Source organism: Poecilia latipinna, unplaced genomic scaffold (assembly GCF_001443285.1).
Source record: "Poecilia latipinna isolate Pla-1442-1.1 unplaced genomic scaffold, P_latipinna-1.0 Scaffold794, whole genome shotgun sequence".
NCBI lineage: Eukaryota > Metazoa > Chordata > Actinopteri > Cyprinodontiformes > Poeciliidae > Poecilia > Poecilia latipinna.
The window spans coordinates 42565-59820 of NW_015113410.1; the positions used below are offsets into that span (position 1 = coordinate 42565).

The window sequence follows — 17256 nt, forward strand, 5'->3', positions numbered from 1 at the left end:
TCGTAAAAAAAGGGCGCAAACCCAAGAGAGCCTTTTGGGGGGGGAAAAAAAACCAAAATTTCCCAAAAAAAAAAAAAAAAAAAAAAGGTAATTTTCAAAAAATAAAACCAGTTGATCGCCCAGCCTTTTGTGGTAGAAAGAAGAGTAGAGACTTTAGCTTCTTGTTGTTTATCTAGTGTCACTGCTATGGGACTGTGCTATCAATGTCTGTCGACTTACCTTTTGGGATTTTCTCCATCTTTCCCTCCTCCTCTCCATCCTTTTCTTATTTTCTTCATCCGTCCAACACACTTACCCCGCCTTTTCTTTTTCTTTCCTGTTGTCTCCTCTCTCCACCGCCATCCGTCCGTCCTCTCTCCCGTGTTTGTCGTGTTTGTTTGCGTTTGTGCGGCCGTAGTATTCAGAAGGTGTGTGCAGCTGATCTGCGCCGCCTCTCTGCTCCCCCCGACTCCTTCTCTGTGTAAGTACCTCTAACCCCTGTTCTGTCGCTGGACGCTCGCGTGTCTCTGTGCACGTCGGCGCGGATGGAAAGGTGCCGTCTCGTTTTATCCGTTACGTTTGGCCCATATTTGAAGGCCGTGTCACGGAAATCACCGCAGCTTTTCCTACAGTTTAGTTTTCAGCTGATCGTAATGTTCTGAGCAAAAGTCAAATCTGAGGAAGGAGTTTCGGCGAGGAAAACCTTTTCGGTTTTAAATAGTTTCCAGGTGATAAACGTTACATGGTTTTAAATAAAAGAGGATCTCAGCTTAAGCTACTCACTTCAAAGAACAGTTTGGTAAACAGAAATAGTATTTTAGCAACAATAAGATAATTCCTCATGTGATTTGTCAGAAAATGTCAGAGGTGTCAAACTCGTACTAAGATCATAAATGTTCTTAAAGGGCCAGTTGCACCAAAATGTTTTGATAAAATCCATTAACAAACTGTTAAAATATCATTAAATAACCGTTTCCGCATTTATTAAGTATCTTTTCACATGGATCAGTCTCACCAGGATTTTGCAACAAAAATAAAAGATTTTGTGCTGCTAATTTAGAAACAATTACAATTAATTCTGCCTCTCTGACAATAAATGTGATCACCATATTCTGGTAGATTTGAATGTTGTGGTGTAATTTTGTTTATGTTTGTGCATTTTCTTTGCAGGACTGAAACAAGTAATTAGACTAATCATGATTCACTGATACAATTGTCAACTAATTTATTAATCAATTAATCGTTAAATGGAGTACAGGCTCTAAAAAGGCCATCTGCCAAAAGAACAACACGCTCAGAGCTGCTAACTGTTCAGAAATATAAATTTTGCATTTAAATAAATAAAAAAAACCTTTCTATGTTCTACTCAGAACAAAAAGTGACAGTTTAGCTTCACAAGTTGATATCTAAAGTATTTTTCAGCTGCAGATGTTCATTTGCATCTACAAATAATAAATCTACTCTGTGATTACATTTTAGGCAATAGAATGTTTATTTTGCTATTTAAAAAAGCAATTGAATTATTTATTTCCAACCTTTGATTTAAAAAATCTGCATTTTTTTTATCTGATTAATCGTCAGCACAATTGATAGATTAATTGATATCTAACATAAATGTTAGTTGTTTGTTCCGTCTTAATCAGTTCAGAAGGATCAAAACATGTTTAGACCAGAGGAATATTGAAGAATTTATTACAAAAAGACCCATTTTAGCTGTAGAGTTTATGAAAATGTTTCTTTTATGATTAAAAACATTAATGTTTGTTTTTGCAACAGCAAAAGTCTGATGGGAAAACTTTCACATTTAAAACGTAGAGCAGGTTTTTTTAATATACATATATTTTCTTTTTTTTTTAAAAAGCATCAAATATGGGTCAAACTGCTGTGCTGAATGTAAGTGTCTGTCTGTCCAGGAAGTGTTTACTAAAGCGAGGAAGTGTCTGGCGGCATGCTGACGTCTTCTCAGTGTGCTTCTGCCTCGTCTTTATCTTTTCCTGCTGTCGTCCCTTTAACTTTACTGTGAGCTCTGCTTTTATTATATCTCCCCTCAATGTGACGTCTTTGCTCTTTCCATACAAAAATACTTATTTATATAATATCTGAGGGATGAAAGTGAGGGTTTTTTATTATTATTCTTTTAAATGTAAGATGGTGAGATGCTGCGGGCAGTTTCCGATGGTTTTTTGTTTCTTTTCCAGCATCTTTTGAAACATCACCAGAGCTCAGATTTGATATTGTGCTGCTGAATTAGATTAAAAATGTTTTACAGCCTCCAGTTAGTGAGACTTTATCTTTTAAGGCTCTAGCTAAGAGGAGAACCAGACAGCAGGAACTAAAAGTTGCAAAAATGTCTAAAGTTCAGATTTAGTTGTGATTTGTGAGCGTCTGTGCGTGCATGTCAGCGTAAATACAAACTACATGCAGTGCCTTGCTAAAGTGTTCAAGCCTCTTCAGTTACATTACAACCATAAACATCAGTGGAGCTTAATGTGAAGTGGAAAGAGGTTCCAATATTTTTACAAAAATAAACCCCACTTACTCATGAAGTCAGTAATTAGAAAGATTATTTCACTTATAACATTGGAAAATGTTTTGTTTAAGGTTAAAAAATCTGTGAAACTAGAACTTATCAATATTAAGGAATTATTTAGTTAAAACAAGCTCCTATTTCTGGCTGAAAAGTCACTGTTAAGTTAGTTTTGTATTATTTGAAGTGTATTAAGATATTTGGACTAAAACCACTTGGTAATAGTTCGTGTTTTTGCAGTGTGGAAACCTTGAGCAAGGAAAATGTTTACATTTCAAGACTTTATTTCATATTTTAAAAGATTAGAAACTTAGTTTCAGAGAAATCTCAGAAGTCATTTTAAAAAAACAATCTCTTATTAAGGACCTTTTGCTATCAATTATTAATCGGTGAATCCAAAAATTAGTCAATTAATCTATAAAAGATCAAGCATTCACTAAAGGAATTACATGTCACTACATTAAGACAATAAACTGTTTATTTTCTTATTTAAAAAAGGAACTGAATTATTTATTTGCATAGTTTAATGTATTTCTAATATTGCATTAAAAAGGCCAAAGTGGTTAAATAACCTGCAAAATGTACCAATTTTTATCTGATTAATCGATTAATCATCAGCATATTTGATAGAATAATCGATTACTAAAATAATTTAAATGCATTTAAGTCCTGTCCAAATTGAGCACACTGGTCCTGCCATCTTTATTTCATGATGTGCGTAAACAAGGTGAATATTTTGCTCTCAAATGTCCATAAAAAATTATGAAAATAAATCTAGAAGATTGAGTTTGAAAATGTCTCATAAATATGTTTTTTAAAACTATATATTTTTTATTATTCATAAAAAACATTTAAAACCCACGTTAGATTTTTTTTTTTTTCCTTTTCCCAATTTGAATAAACAGACTGAAGTTTGTGGTTGTAAATGTGAATACTTTTCCGGGTCGCTGCTCCGTTTCATGTGTGCGCTGCGAGCATGTCTGATCCGTGTGCGTGCACGTACATGCACTGCCATGTTCTTCCCTTGCAGCCCTCATGCGGTTCCGGACCGTCTGCGGCTGCGGGTGAACCGGATCAGCCTGCAGGAGTACGACAGGCTGCAGTACGACAAGGAGCGACTGCGAGACATCTGTAAGGCCGGCTTAAATATTCATTTAAATATTCTCCCGTTAAGACAGGGGTGTCCAAACTTTATGCCACATAGGCCAAAACCCTAAAATTAAGAAAATAAAAATAATTTTCAGGTTAATCAAGTTTCTAGAAAACTGGGAAATTTTCTTGAAATTTTTTTAACATTTTTCTAGAAGAGAAATTCCAAATTTTCAGGAAAACTTTGAATACCTGAGTAAATTTTCACAAAAAACTCTGAAATTTTGTGATTAATCACAAGTTTGTAAAAAAAAAAAAAAAAAAACTTGGAATTTTTTCTGGAAAAATTTGACAAGTTTTCTAGAAAAATAAAAATAATTTTTTGAAATAAAGCAGTATGATTAAAATTTCACCAAAAATTGAAAACTCTTATGCTTAATCACAAAATCACTTGGAAATTTTCTGGTAAAAAATTCAAAAGAAAATTTTCAAAAAGTTTTTTTAAAAATAATAACTCTTCGATTCCACACACACCCGCCTCCCCTCCCAAATTAGAAAAAAAAAAAAAGTAATACGCCATCTCAGATTTTGCATATTTGCTGTGCTGAACTGTATTATTTTCAGTAATAAGAACAGGCTTTGGGTCACATTGTTTCAAAACGCTTGCTATTATTTAGCCACATTTAAGAAAGAAATTTGGATAAACTTGGTTTTACCTTTTGTTAAAACTTGATTAGCAAAATACTTTTTGTTGTACTTCAATGTACAACACAAGAAAATAAAATTACATTGGTAGTTTTTACCCTGATTACAAATTAAAAGTCTCCATCTGCATCAAAAAGCCAAATTTGTATCATTTTTGAACACCAGTTGGTGGCCCAAAGGCCCCAAATGGCCCCCGGGCCGCACTTTGGACACCCCTGCACTAAGAGGAAGTAATTTAAAGTGTTTTTACGTGTTTGTTGTGTTTCCCAGCAATCCCAGTAGGCATTGTGGTTGTCAGGGGCGACTGCGACCTGGAGACCTGCAGACTTTACATCGACAGACTACAAGAGGCAAGTTTTCATCTTCATCATCATCATCGGCGTCTGCTCGTCGCCGCTTTGATTTCTCTCCTCCTCTGTCGCTTCTTCCTCTTCTGCGTGATCCGGGTTATTTATTGGCGGGTCGGTGACCTCGGAGCGCAGCGCTGCTTATTAAGCTGGTTGTCTCATGTGCTGAAAGCTTCTTGACTTTAACATGTGTGGAAGTTTGTGTGTTTTGTTTTTTCTTCGGCTGCTTGCTAACCTTCAAACCTGACTGCTGTGCCTGCTAGGATTTACACCAGGCGCCATCTACTGGCCACAGAGTGCACTACCAGGTACTTCGCTTGGAGAGGGACAGTTAGGGAATATTTCTAGACATTTGGGCCTTTAAGTAGAGCCGGGCGATAAATCGGTTTTATTGATCAATCAATTTTTATTATTATATATTTTTTTTTAATTTAAGTTTTGGAAAATCTGGATTTTTTTGCCCATTTTGTTTTACAGCTTCTGTTTAGATGTTGAATTCATCTAAACTCTACAACAAAATATAAGAGTCAGGCTACGATTTCCTTCTTCTTATATATATATATATATATATATATATATATATATATATATATATATATATATATATATATTTATATATAAGAATAAAGTCAATAATAATATGACAATAAAGTCTTAATATTACTAGAATAAAATATAAATATTAGAAGAATCAAGTGATAATTTTATGAGAAATCCAATACAAAAAAATAATCAAGAGTTTTTCCTCATTAAAACAACTTTTTTCTTGTAACTTTAAGATGTTATTTTGGTAAAATTGCATTTTTATTCTGCTAGTGTTATGACTTTATTCTCATAATTAAATACAAATTCTCTAGACCTCCAACATACAAATCACAGAAGGGAGGATTGAAATTAAAACCTCTTTTTAATTTTTTTGTGATTCAATTTTAGAAAACAAAACGATTAAAATAATTAAATTCAGATATGCTGTCAGAAAAATACTGAGGTTTTATCTCCAAGTCTTATCGCCCAGCTCTATTTTTAGGTTTTGATTTGTTGTCATTTGAAAAATGTTGCATTCTTTACAATGATTTCATGTCATTTAAGTTTTTATTTAATCACCGATCAGTGAATACGAACAGTTCAAGGATATTTTCCCCTTATTTACATAAAGATTTTAACTTAGAAATGTAATAATTACACAAAAAACATCCAATAATTCATCATAGGGATTTTTTTAAACTTGCTTTTAAATGTAGTGAGAGATTTAGTTTATCTCAGTTGTTCCATAATTTCTGTTCTGAATTATTTTTTTTAATCTCAGCACCTTTAACTTATATTCTCTTTTGACACATTTGTTTTCAATATTAAGAATATGAGGAATTAAACTTTTCCAGCTTCTTAAATTTAGAGTTTATATGCCGTCTGGAAAAGTTTGGATTTTATATATTTTTCAGATAATTTTAAAATATGATTTATATTTACAGAGATTATTTCCTGTTTCATTTCCTAAATGCTGCCCTTCCATCCTTCTTGTTTCTCATTCATTCGTTCTTCCTTCCTTTCCTTCATTGTCTCCTTCTTTCCATCCTTGCTTCCTTTGATGCCTTTATGTTCTCTACTCTTTCCTTTTTTGCTTACTTTACTTTTACAATTTACTGTGTCTATCTATGCATTTCTAATTGTTAGTTCAATAATAAAATGGTTTGTTTTTGTTTTTTTTGTTTGTTTTTTTTACCTGCAGGATGAAATCAGAGGCGTTCCCATAACCAGTTCAACCAGTAGACTGTCTCCTAACTGGAGCTTCCTGGACTGTGAGTTTCAAAAACACATTTAATATTTTGTATAATCTTATTTGTTATAATTACAGACAAAGCAACTTGTTTTTGTTTCTTATGATTTCAGCGACATCAGCTGATCGTTTCTATCGCATCGACAAAGCTCAGGTAAGGACGGCAGTCAGACGTCACTACGCCTGGTGAGAACAGGTTCTTATTTCACTCTGACTGTTTTCTGCAGGAGCATCTTCACTTTGTGACAGAAATATGTCAGGATGAGGTTTTCATCCTGGACCATGAGGGACCGGTGGGGAGTCAGGCGTCGTCGGCTGGGATGCCAGATCTGGTGGTTGAACCTGCTGCAGGGTAAGAAAGCAACTTTTTTTTAGAATAATTTCATTTTAATCTTTTTCTTTTAGCACTTTTTAGTAGTTTAATGCTTCAGACTTCAGAACCAGGGGAATGATTTAATGAAGAGGTCTGAATACATTGAGGTGTTGAATGTGGCTGCAGTTGCATCTGTTCACCACCAGATGTCACTAGATGATGGATTTATACTGCAAATGATAAATTGTGTTTTTTTTATTATTATTATTATTATTATTTAATGGATCACTTTTTCAGTAAGAGAAATAAATTTTTAAGGCACTTTCAGAGTTAATCATTTTAAAAAAGGATTGTGTTTAAATATTTCCACATCTGTTTAAGTAAAGAAAAATACCAACATTATCAGACTTTATTGCCATTAAGCCATGTAATCATTTAAAGTAGGACTAGTGTTGAAATATATGTTATAGATTCATGGTTACTTTCTGTGTTATGCTTCCAAAATGGTAAAAAGTCTGAAAATTAAAGTCTGGAAAGTAAATTTTATCTGAAAAATATTGTTTGAATGTCATTTTATGTTGCCTGTAAAATGCTGACTTTGCATTTTTCTTTGACTTTGCTGGGGTTTTTATTTTAATGTTATCATTTATTTCTTACAAATTAGAAACATTTAATTGTGTTCTTGGTGCAAAAGTTGAACAATAGATTAAAAAATGGCGTAAATATGCCAAGGGGTTGCCATGGCAACACAACAGAGCCTCCAGTATCACTTTAACATGGCACCACTGGAAGGAAAGCCTGAGTGAAAATAATAAATGCTGACCTTTCTGTTTTTTTAATAATCAGATTTGCTGCTTGGGAACATTTAAGGAAATCATTGTTCTTTTTTATGTTTTTTTTTTCCAGTGCTCCTCTGACACCTGATGAACAAGGTAACCATGATAACCACATTAGTTTTATATAATTATATAATCAAACCTAACCTACATAGCAAACATAATAGTTTTACAGTGTAACATATGTGAATTTGTAGATTTTTTTGAAAACAAACACGCTACCACTGAAAAGACAAAAACATACAGTAAACAGAACAAACACCTTTAAAATGTAAGGAATCAATAAAGTAAACGCTTTACTGAATTTTTCATATTTTTTCCATTCGACTTTTTGCAAAGTAAAAATCTGAGTGTTTTACTTTTGATTACTGCTTTTCCCTTCATCAGCTCGTTATGCATTAAAACAGCTTCAACTGTTCAAGAGAATTTTAAGAGTTTAATTTAGAATTGTGAAGCATGAAAACCAGAATCATAAAATATTGTTTCTGGTGAATGAACTGAGACATGCCTGGACTTGTCCTGATAAAAAAGGAAACCCTGGAGCAAAGTTTAGTTATTTACAGCCAGGAATTCCCTGAACTCCCTGTTACTGCTAATCATTTCACTGCTTATTGTTCTGCTCTGCTTTCATTTTCACGTCACAAAGGTTAAACAGGAAATTTCTGCACATCTTTATCCGTGTTTTCAGCTCCAAAACTCAATTTATAACTTATTTTTTTACTTTCTGGAAGTTTTTGCATTTTAATTATGCAATTCTGCATCAACATTAAAATTATCCAGTGCCACCTCCAGGTAGATGATGATCATTTAGTGCCTATAAAACCATTTTAATGTGCTGCTGAGGCCACTTTTAGAAACACACATTTTATCCACTAGTCAGACAATCATAAGGTTTATTTCTGAGACGACAGGTTTGGATCTGTTGAACCTTTTAAATCACAATGAGTCAGATGATTTTAACATTCCTGTCAGAGTTTCTATGGATCAAATTGTTTCGACATGTTTTCTTTCTAATTATATTCTACAGGAATCATGCGTCTCGTGACTTCTCTGTGTGTTTTTGTGTTTTGTTGCAGCTCTTCTAACCGCTGCCAGTACTGGAGATCTTCTACTGGTACGGTACTTTCCACTGGGGAAAAAAACCCTGATGTCCAAAAACTTAAAAACTCTAAAGCCAGTTCTGCCTGTTTGTTTACAGTAGGGTAGAGTTGCATGAATAATCCACAGGATTTTCCAGTCTGTTTAGGATTTCTATTAAACAAAAGCACCAGTGAGTCATTAAATTAATTCTAACTATTTTTTTCATTCCATAATTTAAAATATTTCTCTGTCTTTTCCTTAAAGCAACATGAGTGGTTTTTGTATAACTTGAATTTCGGGTCTCCTGATGCTAAGCTAGCTTTTACTCCACAATTTTTTGACTGTATTTTAGTTGGGATTTGGGAAAACTGCTCCATGTTTGATGATCATGCTGCTATCTGAAGCAGTCATGCCCCTTCATAATTCTGCCTCTTCGTATATTTGTCCAGAGTAGATTTAAATCTTTAGCTTCAAAACGTTTCCACACCGTTCTTTAGTCACAGGTTTCGTCAGAACAAAGCTTTGAGCTTCCTTTCCAGAAGAGGTGAGGCAGAGATGACATTGCACAAAACAAGTTTCACTTTTGAGCAGGAAGCGTGGAAGAGAGAGAGGGAGAGTAATGGTTATGTTGTGGTTATGATATCCAGATTTCCCCACATGTGTTCAGCTGTTGGGCCTGTAGCTTAGCAACAACAAAACTAGCTAAAAGCTACTATGATGCAGCATTTATGAACTCCTTGGTTCATAATACAAACAAAAACTTAGAGTTGTCAGTTCTGGGATGTAGAAGTTGTTTCACTGTGATTTGTCCTGGATGAGTCCATGTGTTGCCAACTGAGGCTACGTTCACACTGCAGCCTGAAGTGACCCAATTCCAAGTTTTTTGTCAAATCGTAATTTTTTTTTTTATTTTTATGTTTTTGCATGGTTGTTCATACTTCCAATTATATGCGGCTTGTACGTGACCTACAGTGTGAACTGCAAACAACTGAAAGTGTCTTGCATGCGCAGTAAAGGACGCAATAACGATACACAGTGTGCTGAGTAATGTTTTACCAACTGCCATAATAAAGAAGAAGAAGAAGCTCAGCATTTGCAGACGTAAACATGGATGCTAACGGTAGAGCTTAGCTTACACATTTGAAGTTATCTGACCGGAGCAGGATATTAATAACTTAATCCTCATTAAGGTCCATCATGGCTGCTGTTTTTCTTCCCGCTTGCACCTATCAGGACGCAGCGTAGTGACGTTTGTCGAGTATCAATGACGTTCAGGTCGGATGAATTCGACCTTCTGAGATTCAGGTCACGTTTGAAAAGATCAGATACGTATAGGATGTCTAATGGCCTGGGTCGAAAAAAGTCCGACCTGTGTTGTTCAGACTGTCATGAAAAAGTCAGATACAGGTCGCATTATAGCAAAAAATTTAAAAAAAAATTGAAATTGGGTCTCTTCGGGCTGCAATGTGAACGCAGCCTAACACTCCACCAAACATACTTCTGCTCAGTAGCTCAATATTTGTCTTAATCTGACTACAAAACGTTTCTCTGAAAGGCATTTGGCTCGTCGATTTGGCCAGGTTTGAATTTTAATTGATGTTAAAGGTGTTGATTTTGAACTGAGTGCACTTTGAACATGATGCAACATTGGGTGCTTCATCCATTTCCGTTTCCAGTTTATCGAAAGTTTGAGGCTTGGTGGTTCTTAAACTGTACCGGTTTCTTAAGCACTTCCTCTTTTTTCAAAGACAAGTTTATTGGCATTGCATATTTCAGCAACAAGGCAGTTTAAAGTGATTTAGAAATAGAAATATTGTCCCGCAAAGGGAAAATTTAGGCGTAACAGCAGCAACAGATATAAAGACTTGCATCATACAGTGTTCAATTATGAAACAAGAAATAAACATAACATTTTGTCAAAATCACAAACATCAAATTTGTTGTTCAATGTTTCACCACTTCTTGTCAAAGGCAGCTCTTAACAAGGTGGGCTGAAGTCAGTGTTTCAGCTGTTTTTGCAGTTTTCTGAAAGCTTGTTCCAGATTAGCGGTGAACTGCTGAACGGCTTGGTACTAACCCGGTGGAAATGAAAGCCTGGAAAAGTTCTTCAGGTGGTAGAAGGCTGACTTTGTAACTGTCTTAATGTGACTCTGAAGGTTCAGGTCTGAGTCCATCACTCTGACTCTGGATTTTTCCTCTAAAGGCTTACAGGTTGGAGTAGAAATTTAAAAGCAATGATCCAAAGCATGCCGGAAAGCACTTCTTAAAAGTGGCATGTGATTCGAATGTCATTTTATTTCTCACTTTCTGCATAAAACATGAAGATTCTTGTACATTGTGGCGTATTTTCTGTCCAGCTGATGGATGGCGTACGTCGAGGAGTCAGCTTGTTGGTGAGAGACTCCGGCGGTTGTTCTGCGTTACATCTAGCTGCCCAGAACGGACACACAGATCTGGTCAGCTTCATCCTGCAGCAAGGTGAGAAACTGGACTCTATTCCAACACATTTGGTAAATAATGCCGATGATTTTTATATTTTATAGTTTATTGTTTTTGTTTCTTACTCTGCAGGTTCAAAAGTTCTCCTGGATTTAACCGACAGAGACAAGTAGGTTGGAAAATATGTTCACGTTATGTATTAATTAGGAAGGTTTGCTGATGTTAAACTCCACTAGCATGCATAGTCACTCCTTTTACAGGAAATGTAGTCAGATGGCGAAAATGTGTTGAAAATAGTCAATTTTTTAGTCGATCACACTTAAGAACCCATATAAGATATTTGTAGTTGGACATTTTTGTGTGAATTCACACCAGCAACCAAACTGTGTCCTGCTAATTGTTGTTTTCTGTCAGTTTTGCTTCACTGTGGTCTAGCTGTTATCGACTATCAAACCAGAGTTATATTTAGCTTAGCCTTCCTGTGTGTCTGCAGGGGGGAGACCGCCTTGCACAAAGCCGCCTCAGAGAAGCAGCATGCAGTGTGTCGGATGTTGGTGGAGGCCGGCGCTTCGCTGGAGAAGACAAACTTCCAGGTAACCAACAGATGAAATGGTAGAAATGAAGCAGTTTCAGTAACTCCAGCTGAGTAACTTCAGATCAACCCGATATGTAAATGATTTACCCAGAAGTTGCTTTGCTGACTTTAAAGGGCGTGTCTCTCTTAACTTCTGGTGTAGCCAGAGTTTTAGCTTCATGATGTTTCATTTTAAAATAAACAAGCAAAAATATGGTTTGTTTTAATATAGCAAAGGGAACACTGATGTGTAGTTTGCTATTATTTGCAAAAATAAGTCAAATTCAGCTCAACCTGAGCTTCTGCATTTAAACCTGATTTTGGTTTCAGGTTGAAATCCTAAAATATAAACTCTGTGGTGGAAGCAATTTATAATCAGAAAAGAAACAGAAGATGCTTTTTTGTATTTAATCTGTGAAAACTTTAACAGTTATGCTAACTGAGGCGGGGAAGCACACTGTTTGTTTTTTTCATACCATTTCCCTGAGAAACCCTCTTATGCAAAGACAGTCAGCTGTTTTAAATGTTTCACATGTGTAAACAATGGACTTCCACATCAAATTATTTGGAAATTACCTTATAACCTTTCTCAGACTGATGTACACGAACACTTCCTTTTCTAAAGAATCATTGTTGATGTCTTTGTGTCCTGGCATTGTGCTACAGCACACCTGCAAGCTGCTGAGCAGAAACTAAGATGATCACAGTTAAAAGAACAAACTGAACAAGCTGAAGGCTTCCCCACAGCTGCAAAAGTTTTTTGTTTTTATTAAACAGAAGTTTTTTGGAGGTTTTTTTTTTTTTTTTTTTGTTAAAGGTGACCTACTAAGCTCCTCTTGTCACTTTAAATTCAATTAAGTTGCTTCTGGCCACTCTCACTAACTCAATGTTTACACTAGCATGTGAAAATAGCTGCAAATGGGTACAACTGTACATTTCTGAAAAGCAGAAGTGGAGCCTTCTGCACAACTAACAAGAATGCAGTAAGTCGCATGTGTCAAATCAAATCAGAACTAGACTCCAGAAATAGAACAGTCAAGATTACAGTTGTATTTTTAAATATTACGTTTTCAATTATCTGCATTCTACTAAATTAGGTCAAAGTGAAAATATGTTTAACTTTAATTAAATTCAATAAGTTGTTAATATTGTAAAGTTTTATCAAAACTTTCTGCCACAATTTTCTTTTTAAAGACATTCCTGATCTTGATGGAGTGATAAAACCAACTGGCCAAATGTTCTGGAACTCTGCTGGGGTTTCTAGGTGATGGTGGAACTCTGCTGAGGTTGCTAGGTAATATGTGGAACTCTGCTGAGGTTGCTAGGTGATGGTGGAACTCTGCTGAGGTTGCTAGGTAATATGTGGAACTTTGCTGGGGTTGCTAGGTAACGTGTGGAACTCTGCTGGGGTTGCTAGGTAATGTGTGGAACTTTGCTGGGGTTGCTAGGTAACGAGCATTGCCTATGGAATGTGACATAACAGTTAAAACAGTTATTTTCAGTTATTTTCACCAATAAACATTAAGTTATTGCCAGAAAACAGGTCTGTTTTTTAAAGTGTAATCAAAGTATAAAAATGTACCAAAAAAGTTACATTTGCAGAATAAAACAAGAAAATGTTTGCTGATTTTGTGTCGGGCAGTGAGAAAGTGTTTGGCTTTGACATACTTTTTGCTGAATGACTAACAGATTGACGTCGAGTTAATCTCCAACCTTGTTGCTCATCACCAGGGGAAGACGGCGGCCGACCAAGCAGCAGGAGACTCTGAGCTCGCCGTCTTCCTGAGCTCCCAGCAGCAGACGTCATCCGGCACCAACGAAGACCTGGAGACCGCAGTCTGAGGCGCTGGCGCTCCGTCGCTCTCTCCCGCCGGACTCTGGATTTGCACCGGTACGGAGCAGAGAGGAACCGGGAGGGGAGTGTCACACCTGTCCTGGATTTCACTCCGCAGGTGCAGAGGCGAACCAGGAAACGAACTGCCTCCGAACGCGGCAGCATTGCAGCAGAGATTTTAACTCTCGACTATTTATTTATATTTATTTATTCTATTTATTGGTTGTGCTGGTTGATTGACTTTTAACAATTGCAAGTGCAATTCGTCTTGTAATGGAGTTGTTTTGGTCATATTTTGCAACTATATTAAGTCTGGAAAATGATCAGGATTGCGATCAAAGCAGATTATTTATCCCATAAACCTGTGTGCCAAAGACATTACACTGTTGTGGTGTCATATCTAATCCAAATAACCACCGTCTCATGAATCCAGGTTGGATCTGCAGGGCGTGAACTCAAACATGTCTGTCACATGCTGCTGATGTTTTCACCTGATGAGTCACAGCTCATTATGACACAGAAACCAAACTGCAGCGCTCTATTTCTCCTAAACAAAGTTTTTCTGGGAAACAGTTTTACCAGAGAAGTTTAAAAAAAATGTTTTAAACAAGGGCGTCCTGTAGGATTTAACCTTCTCCTGTGAATACGAGTCAAAACGGCCATCTTGGAAACTTCCAGATGGAACCACAGAGTTTGTTTTTGAATGGAAAGTGGAGGCCACATGTTTGATGTGAAACAATTACCACAAATCTTCTCTGAAGCTAAACAACAAACTAACAAAACCAAACTGAATGTAGCTCATCTGTACCAGAACCCAGGTTTCATTTTGTGTTGGTCGTCCTGTTTGTGCCGTCCGTCCGGTCTGGAGTCAAACCAACATCACCAACACGACTGAACTTGTCAGTTTTTACGAACACGTCGACCTTTGACCCAGTTGTGTACATGGAGGCATTAATAAGCTGAGCTCTTCTGTGACGTTATAAACAGAAATCATCCACATGTACAGACACCTTTGGTAAGATGCTGAGAAAACCTTCAGAAAAATTCACCTTTTATTGCAGCGGCTTCATTTTGCACTGGAAAAAATCTGAAATTCACAAATTTATTCATTTCTCAATAGGACTGCAGGTATAATAAAGCTGATTTTTATCCATTTTAGTGTTTATTTGGCAATAAGTTTGGATCGTTATGCTACTAAGACACCCAGATATAAACCATTTTCAGTTTTGCAGCAAATTCTTATTTAAAAATGACATGTTTCAATAATTTGTGTTTCTTGGGGCTTTCAGGAGAGAAACATACTCTCTCTTTTTAATTAACTTTACACATTAGGTGGTTTTCCCACATTCTGAACGTTTATTTTATATTTCAGGTGAAATCCTGATAGAGTTTAGCAAACTCCATATGTGTCTTTTTGTGATCTTGATTTCCAAACCAGTGGAAATCAAGATAAGAAATGCTTTGTTTGTTGAGGTCGGGCTGCTCTGTGCTCCTCACTCATGACTGCCTGTAGATTTGGACCAAGTTAAAAGCATAATTGTGTTTTTACGGCCATGTCCTGACTTGCAACGAGCCACACACGCCTGAATCACCTGAATGGCATGTTCTCCTTTCCTTCTCTGATTTATTAAACCGTAGAGATTTATTCATCCCAAGTCTGGGATGAATAAATACCAGCTTTTATGCATCCTACATGTATATTACTACTGCTGCAATAAAAGATAAACGCTCTTACAGGTTATTTTTAAACATCTGTACCACGGCTGTCTGTAGGTGTTGATTACAGCTTGAACTTTGGACCAGTAATGCAAAATTAATCCCTTTTTTTGCCTGAAATGTAAATTTTCTAAAGTGTTGCTTGTTTTTTAACACCTTTTTTAAAAACTGAAATATATTGGCTGTTCTGTTTCAACAAAACATTCCTTGGGGTCAAATTTGCTATTTTCTTAGCAAATCGTCTTTGCAAATTCACCTGTCAGGGTGGAAAGGTGAGGATATGGCAGGTGAAAGTATTTTCAAAAAGAAAAACAATATTTGAAAGTGCAGCAGCTGAGCTTTTTCTCATGATGGCATTTTGAGGCCGTTGTAGAAAAAAAAAGAGCAAATTTCCACTTTTCAATGTCCCAGAAAAAACAAGGAAATTTATGAGCTCCAAAAGTTAAAAAAATAGCTAGAAAAAAAACTCAAAAACATTTAGATTAATCTCAGGAAGTTTCAAGAAATTGAAATATTAAAGTTCAAACATTTTACTTTGGAATCTCGGATGTTTCCAAGATTATTACAAAAAATTCTGAAATTAATCTAAAAAACTTTTGAGTGTTTTCTGGGAAATTTTCAACTTTTTAATCTCAGAAATCTTCGTATTTTTCCTAAAAAATTTCCAAGATGAATCCAGAAATTTACGCTTCAGTTTTAGAGTGTAGCACAAAGGGGTAATTCTTAATTCAGATATGTAAAAATGTTATTTTTAATTATGTTCAAGATGCAGTATCTTGAATTGTAATTACAAATAAATGACGAATCCAGTGCTGCAACTTGAGGTATTTTGAAAGGAATTGAAAAATATAATTGAAAATATCTTGAATTATTTATCGTCAGAATGTGAATGCTGATTTCTTTAATTACCATCCAGTTTAGTCAAAATGCATTTTTAGATATCTGGGTTGTAATTATGGATATTCAGACGAAACTGATTGTATGCTAAAACTGCCTGCCATACCTTCAGACACCTGGATGAACTCACGTGAGCTGCTGATGTATTTCTGTTGATCGGCGTTAAAAACAAGGAAATACAAGTCTGGAATCACCCGACAGCTTTATTACTCACCTGTGCTTTGAATCAAACCGATACCTGTTGTCGTTTTTTTTAATGGCTCCTCCTGACTCATAAGGCGTTTCCATGGAAACGTGTAGCGGGAAGATGTGACTCGCAACATATCCGACAAAAAAAAAAGCGTGTACAGATTCATTTATCCTTCAACACAAGCAAAGTGTGTCTGCAGTGTTCATCTGACATTAAAAGAAACTTTTAAAAGAAATCTTTATATTCAGTAGAATATAAAGATGTTTTTATTTTTCTTTCTTTTCTTTTTTTTTACATTTCTCTGTTTGTTGTTTACATTACATTAATGTTTAACACAGTCGAGCATTTAGCACCGAGGAGTATTGAATGTGCAGTGTTGAGTTGGAGTTTCATTTCTTTTGTATTTTAGAGAAATTAAACAACTTTACAAGGTTTTCTGAGAAATTTACTAAGATATGTTCAGGAATTTTCATGTATATTTTAAATTAATTTAATTTCCAGATTCCTGCTTAAATTAGGCTGATTTTGATCCAGATTATTTAAAAAGAAAAAGAAAAAAAAAGGTCTAATCTGAAAGTTAAGATGATTTTAATGAATTAATTAATTAACTCAAAGGTTCAGAGTTTTATTGTCTTTTTGTGACTAAAAGTTACATTTATTGGCAGTCCTGGTAGAAAGCCTTACATATCTTTCATTGCAGCAGCATAAACTGAAATTTTATGTTTTATTCAATAATATTCCACACAGGTAGAGCAAAAAGATGTTCATTTTTGCAAACCTTTTAATATATTTGTTATAAATTGGGTTGAATTACTTTCTTAAAATTGAATTTGTTATATTTTTATCCAAAGCCAAAATTTGCTTCAAAGTAAAACATTTTTGAATTTGTAATATTTCCTTTCCCCACTGAATAAATGTACTCAAATTAAAAGTTGGACTTTTGTGCTGCTGTTTTG

General features: G+C 35.4%; 1 protein-coding gene across 1 annotated transcript in view; it reads left to right on the forward strand.

Moving 5' to 3' along the window:
* LOC106956170 (diacylglycerol kinase iota) overlaps window positions 1-15610 on the forward strand; it is a 37908-nt gene extending 22298 nt beyond the window's left edge. Inside the window, exons 22-34 of the mRNA XM_015046824.1 lie at window positions 398-460; window positions 3537-3637; window positions 4571-4650; window positions 4911-4955; window positions 6374-6443; window positions 6535-6575; window positions 6649-6773; window positions 7641-7666; window positions 8647-8684; window positions 11008-11128; window positions 11222-11258; window positions 11583-11682; window positions 13395-15610. Of these exons, the coding sequence (XP_014902310.1) occupies window positions 398-460; window positions 3537-3637; window positions 4571-4650; window positions 4911-4955; window positions 6374-6443; window positions 6535-6575; window positions 6649-6773; window positions 7641-7666; window positions 8647-8684; window positions 11008-11128; window positions 11222-11258; window positions 11583-11682; window positions 13395-13505 (958 nt within the window). The 3' untranslated portion in view covers window positions 13506-15610. The remainder of the gene's footprint in view (window positions 1-397; window positions 461-3536; window positions 3638-4570; window positions 4651-4910; window positions 4956-6373; window positions 6444-6534; window positions 6576-6648; window positions 6774-7640; window positions 7667-8646; window positions 8685-11007; window positions 11129-11221; window positions 11259-11582; window positions 11683-13394) is intronic.
* Window positions 15611-17256: the final 1646 nt, after the last annotated feature.